This window comes from Leptosomus discolor, chromosome 24 (assembly GCF_034619465.1).
Source record: "Leptosomus discolor isolate bLepDis1 chromosome 24, bLepDis1.hap2, whole genome shotgun sequence".
In the NCBI taxonomy this organism is placed as follows: Eukaryota; Metazoa; Chordata; class Aves; order Leptosomiformes; family Leptosomidae; genus Leptosomus; species Leptosomus discolor.
The window spans coordinates 4266904-4284805 of NC_141414.1; the positions used below are offsets into that span (position 1 = coordinate 4266904).

General features: G+C 42.0%; 1 protein-coding gene across 1 annotated transcript in view; it reads left to right on the top strand.

Moving 5' to 3' along the window:
* Window positions 1–17902, top strand: part of DOT1L (DOT1 like histone lysine methyltransferase) — a 66935-nt gene that overhangs the window by 15972 nt on the left and 33061 nt on the right. The window contains exons 2-7 of the mRNA XM_086477711.1: window positions 1602–1645; window positions 4153–4227; window positions 6397–6460; window positions 8032–8260; window positions 11551–11645; window positions 14291–14353. Of these exons, the coding sequence (XP_086333837.1) occupies window positions 1602–1645; window positions 4153–4227; window positions 6397–6460; window positions 8032–8260; window positions 11551–11645; window positions 14291–14353 (570 nt within the window). The remainder of the gene's footprint in view (window positions 1–1601; window positions 1646–4152; window positions 4228–6396; window positions 6461–8031; window positions 8261–11550; window positions 11646–14290; window positions 14354–17902) is intronic.

Genomic DNA, 17902 nt, shown 5'->3' on the forward strand with positions numbered 1-17902 from the left:
CTGGAGGGTGTTTGTGTAGCATCGGCATGTTCTTATGAAACATGACCAAGGTAACACTCAGCTTCCAGGCCGCTGTGGATTCAGTCCCAAATGTCCTGATGACTTTTATGTTGGCTGTTTTTCCTTTTTGATATTGTAACGGGGATGTTTTGGTTTTCTTTGATTAGTCTTTTGTGTGACTCCTAGCTATGGGATTAACTTTTTTGCATTCTGAAAATTAAAGCTTTTCCTAGCAAAATATAACAGACTTCAGAGATATTTGACTTTCTTTCTGTCCCTCTCAGTCACGAGATTTTAATCCAGGTATCTGAAGGGCTGTGTACCAGTTTCTTGCAATGAGAACTTCTACAAGACTGGCTGATCCTAAGTATGTAAACTGGTTGTACAAGGGGAAATCTGTTTCCTCATGCAAATATGAAAGCTGTGATACTGATGGAAAGAGCTTCTCTTTGACTATTATCACGTCCTTCCATGTCTTGGAGAAATGGAAATAATCCCAGCTGTGTTCTGTCATCTGTCCATTAGTGTTTCTCTTCTTCCATTCCCTTCCTTCCCCTGCCCCAGTCCTCTGCTTTCTGTTGCCTGTCCCTACCCTTTGCTATAGGATTTCCCCCTGCTCCCATGATAGAAGTGACATTTCTACAGCAGAAGACAAGGGAAATTACTTGAGAGCGAGTGAGCATGTCCACTTGTAACTCTGGGAGGCCCTTAGATACCGGGCTGCTAATGGAAAAGTCAAAGACACCTCAAGAAACAAATGCTTAAATATAGGACTCTGGTAATGTAAGACTTCACAAGGTGGATACAGCAATATATACGGGAACTCCTGTAACTTCCCTGAAGTAGAAATTTTTGTAGCATTGTGCATGTACATGCAGCTCCAAGGGCTTTACTAGCACAAATTTGGAATGGCTGGCTAAACTCACTTGTGCTTCTGTTGCTCCTGAGTAAACTCCCAAATTAAAGTCAGCAAACATCTGTGCCTCACAGCCTCGTGTGTCTTTGTAATGCACAGGTTTTAATGTGTCTTGTGCACCTGTGTTTTGGTTTGCAGTTCATGAAAAGGACTGCATATTCAGGCCTCTCTTGTGTGTGTGCTGCGAGTTGTTGTTTTTTTTTTTTCCCTACGTTGTTATCCACTCCTACTGTTTATTTGAGGCTTTATTTTAGAAAGCCATCCACTGTGCTAGAATCTTACTGCCCATATGGAGATGTGAACGTGTACCAGATGCTAGGTCGATGAAATCAGCTGTTCATGGTGGAACTTGCAGTCCAGTACCTACTGCATACCAATAATCCTCAAGAGTATCAGCTACACAGTTCCTGGTTTCAGGAAATGACCAAGAAATAAGTAGAATGACAGTTCCTTCATGTAAATCTTCTGCTAGTCCATAGAAACTTGAAAAATATATTTCCTTAAGCCTTATTTTTTCTTAGAGGGCTCACTTTGATGGGTTTAATGGCCTGGGTGGCAAGCAGAGACTCCTTTCCTAGTATGCTTGCCACCTATATTCATAAAAAGACTGTTATTCTGTAATCTTCTGACAAACAGCACACCTGATGTCTCTTTGAAAACATCTCTTCTTTTCTTTTTATTTCAGGACAAACACCATGATGCTGCTCACGAAATTATCGAGACAATTCGGTGAGTGTTCAATCAGACGTGGCTGGAACCTTCCTGTGTCTTACTGCATCTCAGTGAATGGGTGTCTCGAGACAAGATATAATGGAGGGCAGCAGTCATAATTCTAATTTAGCAGCTCTAAATTGTTGTCTGAGCTGAACTGATATTGCAATACAGATCTCCCTGTCAAACAGACTTTGTTTTAACTTGCCATGTTCTATTCTCTTTTGAATAGAATTACAAACGAGTAGTGCTATTCAGCTTCGGTGCTTTGGCAGCCTGTATTTGATCTTTAGAAAAGCAGGGTTAAGAGAACCTCATTGGCATGATGTGTTAAATTCTAGTCTTGCATATCCCTCTCTTTCCCCTTGTTGCTGTGATGTTGCAGCATTGTTAGCTTTTGCATTATTTGAGAATGATGTCCCTATTAGCATTCCTCTTAATTCTGCTGATAGAGTTGGACCGATGAGGGGAAAACAGGAGGATAAAGGTGAAAGACAAATGTGAAGAGCAGGAAGTCTGAGCATTTCCCAACACAGGCAGTGGTTATGACATGGCTTGCTGTTATTTCAGCAGGATTAGGAGGTGACTTGCTGTAGAACAACTTTTATTAAATGCTAACACAGGTTCCCCAAACGCCTGGGGGATGTTAATGTGTTATCCACATTATATTGTTAAAAAGCTGTTCTTGTTAACAGTTGTAGATCCTTACCATGCAGGCTACCCTCATCTGAGGGTTTTAATGGTTGGATGGTGCAGATACAGGTGAGGTACAAAGGATGGTTTTATCTGTGTAGCCACCTGAGCTTGAGGTTTGGTCAGTCACTTACGGCCTAGGAAAAGGTGGTGAGCCTTGTTTGCACCCAGCGTGAGTGCAAGAGCTAAGTGCTTGCATGGTAGTGTCGGTCATACCGCTTGTGCGCATGAGATCGTAGCCTTTTCCCATGGTCTGTAGTGGGAGGAAATGTGTGATGGGGCTAGGGACTAGAGCTGAGAAATTGTCTTCTCAAGAAATTTCTTTTTCTGACAACAAAACCTTGACACAAGACGTGGTGCCACTGCTACTTCCAGTTCACTTGTACTGATGTTGCTAAGATGCTGTGCCTGGGGAACCTGTGGCGTCATTTGTCGGTGTGATTATTGAGAAGACCCTTTCTGAAGGGATTTAAACAGAGGTGGTGCTGCAAGTGGTTGCCACAGTCATTGGTGCTAGTGCTTGCTGGGATGCGCTGGCTGAAGGCGAGGGGAAAACTGTGTTAGAAAGCAGTTGGGCCAAAGCAGTATTTCACAACTGTGCTTTAAGCATGATTGCAGTGAGCACAGCGTGTTAGAAGGCTTTCATGCTGCCTTTGCTTGTCTTGTGCAAAGTAACCGCAATGCAGTTATGAAAGGGGTGGGTAAAAGAGTGCAAAGAAGTGTTTGTCCTTTCAAGCCAGTAGTAAGCTGTTGAGCGCCCGTTCCCATCATTTAAGAGAAAAAATTTGCAGAGATCAGTCTCCTGGCATTTTTAGCGAGATGGGAGGTGTTAGTCAGAAGAGAGTCAGCCATAGAGGTCGAAGTTCTGGTTTTTACTCGACTACATATTTATTTGGTAAGGGTGAATCAGTCAGAAGGAACCAGAACTGTTGGATCTCCAGTCATTTTTTTTCTTTCTACCATTTTAAAAGTGAAGCATGCATGAAGGTACTTGAAGGAAAAACTCTGCCATTCCTATTGGAATTCATCCTGTGATGTGCTCTGAGGTTTTTTGATGATGATAGTGCTTTCCCATTTTGATGCTTTTGGAGGAAAGTGTGTGCAAAGCTCACATGGCTTTTAAGATGTCTTTGGAAGGGGTTAATCTTCCGACGTTCCAAGAGTGAAGATCTCCTGTTCTGTGAGGTGCCGTTGTCAGGTGCACTGCAAGTGGGTGCGCGCTTTCCATTTCTAATGGCAACAACATACGGGGCTCTGTTATCTCCGCGTGTGAAGGGATCTTTTATCGAAATAACTTTTGAAAATCTCTTGTGGGTGGGGTCACGTGAGGTGTAAGAACAGTTTAGAGCACTGCACAGAGGAGAATATCCCTGCGATGAATGGCTGGTGGCATTGTTTTGGGGTGCTGAGGAAACGTCTTCTCCACTTTCAGCTTTGTCAAAGCTTCTTACAGTATCAGAATTCTTTTCAAATATTGCACTTCTGCGTTATATTTTGTGTTAGATTAGCATCAGCCATGGGTTTGAGTATTTTTAGATGCACTGAATACATTTATCACCTCGTTTTGAAGTTGTGCCATTTCAAGAGCGTTATACTACTGCCAATGTCTACGGGCACCGTACTGTTTATTCAATACAAATGTGAACTACTGCAGCTTTCCAATTAGTATTTTGTGATGTCTGTCTTACTCCTAACAATATTGTGATCTTTCAGGTCTGCTGCAGTATTCTGTCTTAACATAGCAATGCCAGTCTAGAGCTGAGACAGACTGCCACCTTGTACTTAATTGGAGATGTTTTTATTCAGTTTTTTTTTTTCTTCTCTCGTTCCAGGTGGGTCTGTGAAGAAATCCCAGATCTCAAGCTTGCTATGGAAAACTATGTTTTAATTGACTATGATACAAAAAGGTGAGATGAATATTGTGTTTTCCCACCAGGAGGACAGGCCAGTGTGGTTTATAATCAGTTTGTAACTGGTTATTCTTAGGCACTATGAACTGAAGTTTTCTTTTAGAACTGGCTTCAGACTCTGCAGAGTTGTTTTGGTAGGAAATGTGTAACAGCAATATTGGCAAAGGCTGTTGGATTAAGGACATAATTGGAAACTCCACGCAGCAGAAAGTTGAGGTCTGGTGTACGTTGGAATTACTCACGCTGAAACAATGACTGGTATCTGCGCTGTTGGACTGGGTCCAGTGTTAGGAGGCTGAATGGCATGGAGGTTTCTACTTTTGTAGTAACTAAGAATTCCTGTTTAGAAAGTGGCATGCCAGAGCTGCTTGTCAGCACCGTGCCCTCCGCCTGCTGTGACTGTGGGAGGTTAACCTTCCCCGTCCCTTCTCTGGGTGGGATTCGGTGCAAGTGGGATGCTGTTTGGGTGGGGGGCTAAATTTAAAGGCCAACTATTCATACTGCTCTTCTGGGCAGCTAGAAGTAATTTTAAGGTACTTGTAGTTACATGTGAATACCTACTCCACAAACAGCTTAAAATGAATGTGTAGTATGTAGTATTCTCCTTGAGGCTGGGAGAGGCAGATTCTGACCTGTGGCATAGTTGTGGAGAGGTCTGAGGTTCTGTGTATTGACTTGGCTGTATTGAGGCTGGAAAAGAGACGACCCTCATGCTGCAGTTTACAAAACCCTCCTTAGTTGCTTTCCTGGGAAAGACTGAATTTGTTTAAGTCCACAGCATGGCTAAACTTTCAGAATGAGGTTTATAGGTGAAACTATCGCTGTAGTTTATCACTGGCTATTGTCCTGAGCACCAGATACTTGTATCATGATCTGCTTAAGGTGTTGCTGCTTTTTCCTCTCTTAATTTTGTTCTAATTGTTTCGTTGCAAGAGTTCCTCCTGAAAAATACAAACGGACAAATCAGGGTCAATCATCCCATTTGGATTTGTGGATCACTCGCAGTGACTGCAATGCTGTAACTTTTGTAGTTCTGGCATCCTCACCGGGCACGTTTAGCTGGGTGGCATCAGTGTGGTCTGCAGCAATACTGAGTAAAAGAGAAACCCGTCTGTTCCCAAAAGTCACACCCCACTTACCTTTCTTGCAGTTGCAAACCTGTAATTTTGGTAATGGTGTTACTTTTTTTATTTCCTTTGAAAGAATTTGTCAGAAAAATTACTTGTAGCAGGTAGACTGACACATGGATGTGAGTGAAAAGCAGCGGATTATAGAAATGCACACGCTGTGCAGACAAAAGCCATCTCAGCCTCTTGTTTTGTCTTAATGTGCAATTGAACATGGGCGGTTGAAAGCTTGGAGTGGAAGTCAGCAGCCCTCCTCGGAGAGCGTCCTAGCCTGTGTAGTGGTGGTGAGGATCCCAAGAGACTGAAGAACCACCTTCTGATGTCCCCTGGTCCCCCTGCCCCCTTCCTGATTTGGGGATGGCCATAATTTAATTATCTCACTCCTGTAACTCCTTGGATTGTATTTTTTGCTGCTGCTTTGTGGGTCTGATTACATAACGGATGATGTTCCTAGTAATATCTTTTCTTCCCTGGCCTGAGATGAATTTATTTAATCCTCTCAGCTGCTGTCATTAAGGCATCTGCCCGAATTGACTGTAATCCCAACCAGCCCGTGAAGCAATCAGATGCTTTTCTGATGGGTGAAATTTTAGATTGTGTCCTGGGTCTATCTGCATGCTCAGTCCCAGAGTTAATTTCTAGAAAAGTAGCTGCTTGTCTCAGGACTAATTATCATGGAGAGATGATGGAACAAAGGAGAAAAATTTACACGTCTTAGATTTCTGTGCAGCTGAGTATGGAAAAGCAGCAATGGACTGTGAGAGTACAAAACTTTCTAATAAGTCATACCTTGAGTTCAGTCCTTTTTCGATTAATTAAAGAAACAAGTACTCCTGGTCTACTGGGAATTTTTTTGAAAGGAAACTGTATACAAAGTCCTAAAGCTTGTGTGTAATTACATGTTCTGCGAGAAACAAACCCTAAATAGCCACCTACTTACAGTATTTACGATGATAAAAAAGCACAAGGCTGTACCTTCAAACCTGCCTTTCAGAGCGCTCTGGTTTTAACTGACCCTGTGTTCTCTTTCCCCACGTAGCTTTGAAAGCATGCAGAGGCTTTGTGACAAGTACAACCGAGCCATTGACAGCATTCATCAGTTGGTACGTATTGACCTTTGTTACGCACCACCGGGCTTGTTTGGCTGGCTTGGATTTACGTATAGTGAATAATACCCAGAAAGTGGTGACTGACTTAGGGCTGGGCTGTACGCGTTCGTGTCGTTGCATCACCAGTATTCAGCACTTCTGTTCTTTTGGGGACTTCAGTCTGATGTTAAACCTTCTTTTCTTAATCACACCTGGGCAGCCAAGGAGTTGGTATTGGAGGGACATTCTTATAGAAAGAAAAGAAAAACCTTTTTTTTTCCCAAACTGCAGATTTGTGAGCTGTAACTCTTCAGTGCACACTTCTGGCACCGTTATCTTGGCACTGTGAAATAGCTGAGCTACCTTTAGGGGGAAGAAAAGGTTTCTCTGCATTTAGCATGTAGATGTTTCGCAGGGATTTATCATATAGATTTACTTTTGCATGGGGAAATCTGTGACTTATGGGTACTTAAATAATCCACGTGAACTCTCCTGTGTATTGTGGAAGTGATCCACGGCTTAGGAACTTCCTTGCTTGCCACTCGGTTCAGCTGCTCTGTTCTGTGGGATCACTGGCAAAACTAGAACGTAAGCTCTTTTCAGACCAATTTAACAAGCCTTTTGGTTTTCTTACCTCTACAAAAGGTTAAACTGGAGGAAGCAAAACATGAGCAATGTTACTGTTCTGTTTAGGTTTGAAAGCATAGGTGGATTTTTTTCTTTTCTGTGCTTGTGGGAATTACTTGAAGCGTGCAGTATTACGGCAACAAGACTTTTTTGCTTCACTTTGTGGGCCTACAACTCCCTAAAGCTTCTGCTTTAGGATTCAGGTGTAGGGAGTTTGGATTCAGGTGTCTTCATGTGTATGTTGGTTAATAGCTAAAAATTTGAAGCTATTCAGCGTTTGCAGTTGCTCTCTGAAAGGGCAAACCTGATTAGTTTAATTTTCTCCGTGCCATCTGAATCTCAAACAAAGGAATGTTTAGGAGCGATCCTGGAGTTGTCTTTTTTTTTTTTTTTCCTTATCAAAGGGAGAGGTAAGCATTTTTGAAACTTAATGACTTTTATGTTTAGGACAGGGTTTTTTCCGAAGAAGAAAGGAAGCTTGATTTCCATCTCTTTCCTGCCACTCCCTCCTTGAGTATATATGATCCCTCCCACCCGCAGTTCCTGAAAGAAAATGAAATTGCTCTTATGTTGACAGTAGAGTCAACATCAGTGGTGATCAGTAGATAAAAAAATGGGTGAACAAACTTCTACTCCAACTATATTCAGTGTTAAGGTTTACGTTGCCCATTGATTTGTACATCTCTTTAATTTCCCCTTTACCACCCATTTCCAGCAGGCATGTTTGAAATTACCTTTTAGTTGAGGTGAGAGGAGGTATAGAGCAATCGGCGTTGTGTAATTTCTGTAGTATCACTGACTGGTTTTTGTCTTCCCAGAGCACCTGCAGGCCAGCCTGTGAGAGAGGGGATGGGGGGGAATTTCTCTCATTTCTATGTTATGCCAATGCAGCCTTGTTTTGGTGGCCTTTACTTGTCCTCACGTTGGGTTCATATCTGCTTCCTACTCTTTACCTTTAGTGGAAGGGAACCACCCAACCGATGAAACTGAACACTCGTCCCTCCAACGGGCTCCTCCGGCACATCCTGCAGCAAGTGTATAACCACTCGGTGACTGATCCAGAGAAACTTAACAACTATGAGCCCTTTTCCCCAGAGGTTTATGGAGAAACTTCCTTTGACTTAGTGGCCCAAATGATAGATGAAATTAAAATGACAGAGGATGATTTGTTTGTTGACTTGGGCAGTGGTAAGTGACCAATAACTTCACTGGGGTTTCTTCTTCTCTTTTTGCTTGCTGTTTTTTTCTTTGTTTAGGAAAAAAAAAAGGTGAAATTCATATTTGGGAAGTAAACCAGGACTAAGGACTGCGTTGCAGGATAAGCACCTTTTCTAGATAATCCCCAATGATGCTCCTGCTTTTTATTACAAGATTAAATAGACCAAACAGACATCCCAGACGTTCTTCCCTGTGGTGTTAGTGAAATGTCGGCCTACAAATGCTTTAAATCCATGTTACAGAAAACTTCCTTGGTTTCTGTTGCTGTTGGCGGATACACTTGTAAAGAAGAAACTGTATTAAAAATGACCCCTGAAAGAGAACAATAGCAGTTCCATTTCTAAGGATTTGTCTGTTTTCAGTGGATTCAGTTTATGCCCTTCATATCTGAAAATATGATTTCTTGACCCTTCCCATGCTAGCGTGAAATGCTTAGTGTGGGATCTGAAAATTAAGCGATTTTTTTCCTCTGACATGCTTTTCGGTGTGTCAGAAAAGACTTTATAGTTAGCTTTAACAGCTGCCTTATGAGACCTCACAAAACCTACCTCACAGCATCTCATGAACAGGTTACAGTTTTAAAAAGAAATAGTTGTTTCTGGTTGGTGAAGAAACCAGATATGACTCAAACACATGTGGAAGAGATATACTGAGTAAGAAGATGATATTCTTCTTTTTGTTGCTAAAATCTGTTACAGAGCAGGAAAGGAGTAATAAGAATTTCCCTTTTACTGGATGGGTTGTAAAGTTTTAAATGAAGTATGTTTTGTGTTTTGTTGCTGGGATGATACAGGACTTCTGGGAAAAAGTACGTTACAATACATTCAGTTGTTAAAAACCAAATAAATTTTAGATTTAAAACCAGCAGGACTGCCATTCCCCCCCGAAACTTAATACATCCCCAGTCAGGGATCTTTAGTGATTATTTATTTATTTATTTATTTATTTTTACCCCCTGCTTCCTCCCTGAAATTTCCTGTTTCAGTGACTTATGTTCAGATGAGACGTTTAGAAAGGCATCAGATCTGACAAACTATTTTCCATCTGGAAGAAAAAAATTGCCATAGATGCTTGCAATTGTTTGTTCAGGAAGGTTAAAGAAGATCATATCTGAAGTCCTGTGGTGCTGATGATTATGTAACAAGCTCAAATGTTAGAAATGAGGTATTTATTGCTAACCTCCCCCTTTAATCTTGGAGATTGACCAACAGTCTAAAAAGCCTGTATGAAAGGAATTGTTTAGATTCAGAAGCCTTTGACTTTTAATGTTTGGAGCACTGAAACAATTAAAACCAGAACAGAGTTGTTGGGTTTGCGCTGAAGGAGTGAACTTTTTGTAAATTGTAATCAATGCAGTATTGAGTGCAGTGTAAATGCAAAACTGTCACAGCATGTTACTGCTATCAGCAAATTCGATGCTGTTCCAATAACATACCGCAGTGGCTGAACAGCAGGGCTAAACCCCACCAGGATGCTGTGGCTGTTGTTAGTTTGGTGTGCGATGCCAGGAATATGTGGCTCGTTGCAGGAAGAATTTATGGAGGTATGCATCATCGTTAGGCGAACTGAAATTACACTACAGTTAAGTTCTTGCAAAAAGAGAAGCCAGACAAGATTATTAACTTCTTATGCCATGTCATGTGATACCTGACAGTGCAGGGTGTTCTCGATTGTCCCTTCAGCCTTTGTCCCCTTGCTCTTCAGAAATGAGAACCAGTGAAACAGTTCTGCCTCAGGTCTTGGGCTGTCTGCGTCCTCCCCCCTGCAGAAATTTGTGCATCCATATTTGTGTGTGTGTAAAATATGCATGTGTATGCAAAATGGGAATTGACAAAAAACCCCGAAAACAACCAAAAAACCCAGCAACAAAACTCCCTGTCAGCACTATGGTTCTATTGTGCCAGACAACATTATAGTGGTAATGGTTTAAATGCAAGAGTTCCACCCCTTCAATTACCAGTGCTGCTTCCTGCCGGCAGCCAGTGAAATGGAAAACAGCAATATGTTTGCTGTGGAAATGGGCAATCCTCTTAGGTTCGCTCTTGTTGTTTCCCATGTGGTCATCTGGAGGATGATTAAGTGCCCTGGTGAGACAAGGATGCATTTTGTGTTAGTCATAGACAAAAAGTGGTGCATCAATGTGCTAACGATGATTATTGGATGTTTTAAGAAAATCTCAAGTGGCTTCTTTAAAGCAAGTGGAATGACATTGCTCTGGTGTGTGCAGAATGTGGGTCGCTCATACAGAGAGAGATCTAATGAATATTTTTTCTTTTTTCTTTTTCAAATAAGCTGGGGTGGGGGAGAGGGAATGCGTTGAGGCAAGGTATAGAAATGGCAGCTAATTACTGCTGGTAGCATCTGATGCAAGTAGAATTTGGAGTGATGGGAAGTTCATGCATTTTTAAGTAATATTTAGTCTTGCCAGCGTAGTGGTTGCTTCTGAAATTCTGAGTGTTGAACTCGATAATATTTGCTGAAGCAGTATTCTAAAGTAGCTCGTATATAAATAAGGTTTGCACGTTCTCAGACTTTCTGCTGCATTTCATAGTGAAAACTGTAACATGAATATTGTTAAGCTATGACAACATTTTTGCCAGTCTTTAAATTAATGGTGTAGGTATGTGACCAGCAAGTGTTTGGGATGTAGTAGGGTTTGTCTAACTGTTTGTGTAATTACATAATTAAATAGTGATTTACAAGGTAAAACCTGTAGATTTGATTGAAAGCATAGAAAATTTGTGGACAAAAAAATTAAAATGCGGCTATTCTGAAACCTGTGTGAATTCATAAGAATAACCCTGTAATATTTAATAAAAGTAGCCATTGATAATTATCAACACAAACACTGTTGTTAATGCTGTAGTCTGATGCCGTTATCAAAGAAAATGTTGAAAAATGTAAACCTCAGAACCACAATGGAGGAAATTCTTTTCTGTAAGAAAAGTGAAATTGCACTGCTTACTTTCTAGTGAGGATGTAAAACCCTTTCTACTGAAAACCAGGTTCTTAGTATTTCACATCCTGTAGGGAAACAGTACTTTAGTCCTGCCCATTGCCTTGAATCTGCTTTTCAGTTGAGAGACAGAGTTCACACAGGAACTGTCAGACACAACTGGGCGTTGGAATTGTACCCTGAAGCGTAGTCCCGCAGATTACCTGCATTGCTCCTGCTGGCCTTTGCTCTAAAAGCTCTTACCTCCCCTTGCAGTGGTTTTCTACTGAAACTTGTTCTCAGGTTTGTTTTTTCTTTCCTGCAGGTGTGGGTCAGGTGGTGCTTCAAGTGGCTGCAGCCACAAACTGCAAACATCACTATGGTGTGGAGAAAGCTGATATTCCAGCCAAATATGCTGAGGTGAGGTTTTTTTAAGTGGGTTGTGTGTACATGCTTTATTTGAAGGGTAACTCAGTGGTTCAGGGTTACTGTTCAGCACTGTGCAGGAAGAAAAGCAGTTTTGGTCCTAGTTCTTTTACTTCTTGGCTCAGTAAGACCTGGAGCACAGCATGCCTGGGGGAAGAACCGTGTGTCTCGTTTGCTAGCAGTGCTTGCGGAGTGCACAGAAGGAGCATTACCATGTTTCTGAAGTGAGTTCAGGACCAGGAGGTGTAAAGCTGGTGTAGCAGTGATGGCACAGGACCTGTTCCAAAGGAAGTGCAGTGTAAGCTTTACCTCAACACCCACCATCATCCTACGTCTGAAATGGCTCTAATACAGGGCTTCCAGAGACCATAGCGTTAAGCAAATCTAGGAGTGAATTCACCAAACAAATAGTCCTTAAACGTTTTAAAGTCTATGTTTCTGCTTAGGGTAGTGATGCACCTTTTTGGTGGCCTAAAGCTGAAGTTCAGGTTAGTCATTAAACCGTTGTAGGCTAATTAATGAGGCCTGTGTTGGGTATCTGGTTAATAACTGCTTAGTAGGCACCTAAATGAAGTCTTACTGCAAGAAGACCGTAACGTTCAGTCAGGCAGGCAGTTTTCTTTACACTTCTAATTCTATGGCAATGGGGACACACAGATAATCAGTTCCAAGGCAAACCTGAAAGCCAAATGAGCTACAAGCAAACAATAAAGGTCAGTCATGCCTTACCATAAGAAGTTTACTTTCTTCAGTAGACTGAACAGCAACTTATCCCTCTGTTGTTAAAACAAGCTGACTCAGTCTGTACAGGCTAGAAAATTATACCTTATGAAGGGAGGGGAAAAAAATAATCCTTGATCCTCCTTTTCAGTGGTGTGGGCAAAAATGCATAAACACAGCGGTGAAGATGATCAGACAAGGATCTAAAAATGCATTTTGTTTCCCCTGCCATGACCCAGTGGAAATTTCCAACTGGAGTGCTCTTTGCAGTCCCTCTGCTTGAGCATTCTGGTTTCATTCGGGAGACATTTGCAAGGCTTAGGCTTCCGTCTGTGTTTACTATTAAGCGTAAAGATCAGTCTTAAAGAGAGGAAGTTAAATTCTTACTTTCACTAATACCCCTTCATGTCATTGCGCAAATACGAGGCTTTAGTGAAAATGGTTAGCAAGCAAAAAAGTTACCCACAAATTGAGTCTTAGGAGTATTAACTCCTGGGGCACCTTCAGTTTCAGAAATACACCAGTATTTTGTGAGATTACTTGGTGAACAAAATACACTGCATTATCCTTCTGGTTACAGATGATGTCCTGTCAGATTTAACAACTAAACAGCTGCTGCAGTGTCAGAATGTGTGAAGCTGCCTGTGTACAGCTAATCTGCCTTGTGCTGTCTGTAACGGACCAATTTTTCTCCCTGCCTCTGAGAAACATTGGTGGAAGGGATTGGATTAAAGATTGGCTGTGGCAACACATCTCTGGTTACTATGATACTTACTTTGATAATTAATGCAGATGACTGAAACGCTTCAGCTAAAGAGGAAGAATGTTATGGATTTGTTTTAGTGAAGTTGTCTTAAAAACATTAAAATGTAAGTTCATACAGCGTATGAAAATACTGAAGATTTTTGTGAATTATCCTACTAAGCTTTGGAGTGGTTTTGAAATGTAAAGAATTTTAAAACACATCTGTCCACACACACTATTTTATTGACCTGCTGATGGAGGTCTCTGCCATCTCCAGGTTGTCAGTACCCGCTATGCATCTCTCCCTTATCTCCTTTCCCTGCTACTCCAAATTTGGGCCCTCCCATATGTGGAGTCAAATCCTAAAGATTAGGAGGTTTTTTTCAGTCTTCCAAGACACTGGAGTTTCGTTTTCAAACGTGTTGCATAGATGTAGCTGGGCCCTTGCCACGCTGAAGTAATGACCTGTGCTGCATATTATTGTCGATTTATATAGATGGGGATAAGATTTTATGAATGTGGAGATGCATATTTGTGAGGCAGCAAGCTGTCTTGATGTGTGGGGTTTTTAATTCCTTTCTCCTGTATTTGGGCAAGGAAAAACTGGTGCCAGCAACCAGGTTGGGCAGTAGCAGCCCTAGTCTGTTTAGATTTGAAGCATTCTTCCTGGTTGCTCTGGCAAGTGCGATGCTCCTACTGTTTGTTGTTGCAGTACTTCACATGCTGCTTTCTGCTTTCTCGTTCACCCTAGCAGACCTGTCTTTATCCTGCTTGTTTCTTTGCTGTCTGGGCTTAGACTGGGCTGTGTCCAGTGCCGCCTCCTCGCTGTGGGATTATGTACCACCACGCAGTAGCTACTTAAGGTTGTGCCATTTTTAGTGCTGAGCAGTGTCAACTCTGCTGAACTTACAACATGTAGCTTCAATGAAGAGCGGCGAGAGGAGATGCCAGCTTTGACTTGACCCCGATGAAGCAAAGGGCTTTTTAAGGAAACTAAACTACAGTAGTGATCTGTCTGCCTGTCCTTTGAGTGTTAATGGCAAAAAAGCCCCAACCCAACCAAACAAAAAGTCTTGGGGTCCAATGAACACTGTCAGAGCTGCATCTCCTCTTACTGCGATGTGACTGGTACCATGGGATGTGCTAATAAGTGGTTTTGTTTTTCCTCCTTCTAGACGATGGACAGAGAGTTCAGAAAGTGGATGAAATGGTATGGGAAAAAACATGCAGAATACACAGTGAGTGAAATTCAGCTGAAAAGCTTTGTGATCCATGCTGATGTACAGAATTTGCAAAGTCCTCTTCAGCCTTTCACCGGCCAAGCAGCAGTCTGGGTCATACCTGCTCCTGGCTTTTATCTTGATCCCAAGGATGATGTTCTCCAAGACATCTTCCCAGGCCCTCTCTTTGTCTTGTTTGGCTTGTGGTATGCTGTTATTGGGAGCACTTTCAGGTCTTCTCAGAAGCTCTTGGAACACTTATTCTTCTAGAACATTGTTTTAACTGGGGCTGCTGTGTGTCTTCTGTTTGCATTAAACCTCCTTTTACTTTTTTTTCTGCCCCTCTCTCCATGGTGTGTCTGTTCTGCTGGGTAGACTGTTGAAAATGGCAGCTCCTCCTTGGGCTTCTGACATCTCCTGCTAGAAACAAAAGCTGAAGCTTTGGTTCTGCAGGCGGGTGCAGGTGTGGTCACCTGGGGCAGGGGGTGAAGGGGATGGGATGGCAGGGACTTCAACATTGGGGAGCATGGGATTGAAGTTCTGGATGAATGCCAGCACTGTGAGATTAGAGCAAAAAAACTCCAGGACCAATTAACAGGATTGATGGTTTGTAGTTGGAGGTGTAAGGGGTGGGTTGTGGGCTCCGGAAGGATGGTGGGTGGTTAGTTCTGATTTGGAAGGGGTTGGAAGGGTGAAGCTAGAGCAGGAGGAGCAAATGGGCCATCACAGGGCATCTCTCTACTTGGGGCTAGAGACACTTGCTGAAACAGCTTTCCCCTTCCTCCGAATGTTACTTAATCATTGTGGACGTCTTTTCCACTCTGTAATGATAGTGTGAAGCATGTGCAGAGTCATACACAGTCTTGTGTCATTCCTTCCCCTTTTCCTTTTCTCTCCCTTCTTAAATGTCATTAAGAAAATCTGCTCCCTAGTTAATCACTTTCCAGTGAGGAAATGTATGTAATCATAGCACAATAGGACCCCACGGGGAGTTTTCAAAATCCATGTATTAATGCTTCTCCTACCACTTTCCTGTGGTCAAGGAAGAGGCTGGATGGATCAGGGTTGTTCCCTAGTTTCCCAGAGAAGTTGGGTTACTCTTTCCTGCTCAGAAGTTGCAGCTGCATTGTGTGCTGCAGTTGGAGTGTGAGCAAGTGTTTGAGGAACTACTTCACTTTCTGTTTGTACAGAACCATTATTGCTCTTACTGGAATGTTTTGAACCACATGGCTTTCAGCGTTCTGGCAGTGTAGGATCAAACGGCAGGACACAGATGGCCAGCCTTTATTTCCCAATTTTCTGTGTCTGCTGGGATCCCTGGTGCTCTTTAGAGGGCTTATCTTGTAGCGAAGGATGCTACAGCTCTCGGGAAGCAGGCTGGAGAAGGTGATAGTGCCACCTGCCTCTCTGTACTTTCTTCCTGAAATGCCTTTACTGTAGAGCGGGATTTTCTTCAGAGGGATGCTGGGCCTGCTGTGGGACTAGTTGTAGCAGGATTGATATTGGGCTGCTAACTCTTTCCTGCTGTGGAAACACTGTGAATGCTTTACTTTTCATGAAGTGGCCATATGGCATTTTTCCATTGTGTCACCCAGCTGGCATTACATGAAAGGAATTGTTACTGAAGATACTCTGCTTATGAGCTGTGTAATTTAAAGAATAGGATAGGAACTTGGACGAAAATATTGGAAGCATATTGATTGCCGTAGGCAGCGAGCATTTCCATATTGTGCATTCCAAGTGACAGAGTCTGGTACTGTATTGAAACAGAGCTACTTATTTTTTGTTAGGTTCTTTGGCTTTTATATCTCTGTTTTCTAAAAAGTGTTTAGATTAAAATGTCTCTTGAGTATGCAGTCTGCTTTTCTGGGAAGAGTTGAACCCTTGCAGCGCTTCTTGTCTTGAGGAAAGTTGGTTTCCTACCACTGTGTTGTAGTGATGCTTGAAGATAGATTTTGGTCTTTCACATGTGGACACACAGGGCAGATTTTATTTAGTTATTATTACTTCATCAAACATCCCAGGCTTACATTTGCGTTTTTTTGCCAAACACTATATTTTCTTTAGTGACTCCTTAGACAGCATCTTCTGTAGGTGACTGTCGTTAAACAGAGAGCAAACTTGTCTCAATGCAGCTAGAAGACACTGGAAGCCACGCAATTAAATGCCTGGTATCTTTATCTTTCCGGAGAACAGCTTTGTCCCTGCAAAGTGCTTAGTGGGGTCCCAAAATTCCAAATGTTGGAGACAAAATAAGCACAAATTGAAATAGTCTGTCATCAGCAGAGCTTAACTTGTGAATTCCACTCTAATGTTTTAGGCAGTAATATGAAAAATAAATATTTTGAGAAGAATGAAATGTTGGAGGAGGGAAGCTTGGCAGAAGTTCAGTGGGAAGAAGTCTCAGATCCCACCTGCAGCTTTGTCGGAATAATGTGGACGGTGGTTTTAACTTCATGTGGTAACAGCTGCCTTGCTGTAAAAGTAAAAATTGGGGTACATAAGGCAACAATAAATCCTGGAGTTGGGCCTGTGGGGTTGTGGTTTGGTTTTTTTTTGGTGGTGGTTGTTTTTTTGTTTGGGTTTTGGTTTTTATTTTTTTAACAGCCGAGGGTCTAGTACAATCAATAGGTTTCCAATACAAATGGATTCTTGATTTCTCACTGAAAAGTGATCTGCTGCTTGTCTTAAGTCTTGTCCTTTAGCTAGCACTGTTCTGGTGAGGCAACAGTTGATTGCCCCTACTAGCTCTGCTGCATCAGATTCACTTCCTTGCCTAAGGCTTCTGCAGAGGTACAGCTGCTAGTAATGGGTCATCGCCGCAGCTTTGGAGTGGGAAGGTCCATTTGGGGCATGAGAGGAGTAGGAGAAAGGTTGCTCATCATACATTGGCTTGTTAGTCTTCTGACCTCCAGCTATCGTAGGTAATCGTATCTTGTAATCCTGTTAAATGAGCTGAGTTTCGTTTTAAATGACGAACTGTTCAATCTCATGATTCTCATTGGAAAAAAAAGAGTAGCACTTTCTGATAAGAATCTTTCTTACTTTTTATATTCAATTGGTATGTATCAGCTGGCTGTAAATACGTATTTACATCCCTGTGCTGTGGTTGTTGATGTCTAATTCCTGATCGGTTAGGGATATCGTATTCTTTGGTAGTCTTCTCGGAGGGAATGCATTATACTTCTAGGGCTTTTTTCATCATCAGCAGCTGCTTCAGCTTTTTGCACTAGAATGTCCCACTTCCAACACATCTCATTTTGTTTCAGCTCCTTTTATCTTCTCATTTCTCTTCCCATGGAACTGACAAGTTTCCAAGATTAGCCTTACCTCAGTCTTTTCAAGAAAACTATTGTGGGAAGGAAACGGGAGACTTTTCTAAGGGCATTAGGCCTAGATAATTAAGAGGTGTCTTTCTTGGGGAATTTCTGCACATGTGCAGTCATCAAATTAAAAAGTGGTATTGCAATTAAGAGGCAGATGGATTTTCATGGTTTCTAACTGTAAATATCCTCATGTGGCCTCAAAATCAGAGCCATCTCCATGTATCTAGGGCACAATGCTGAG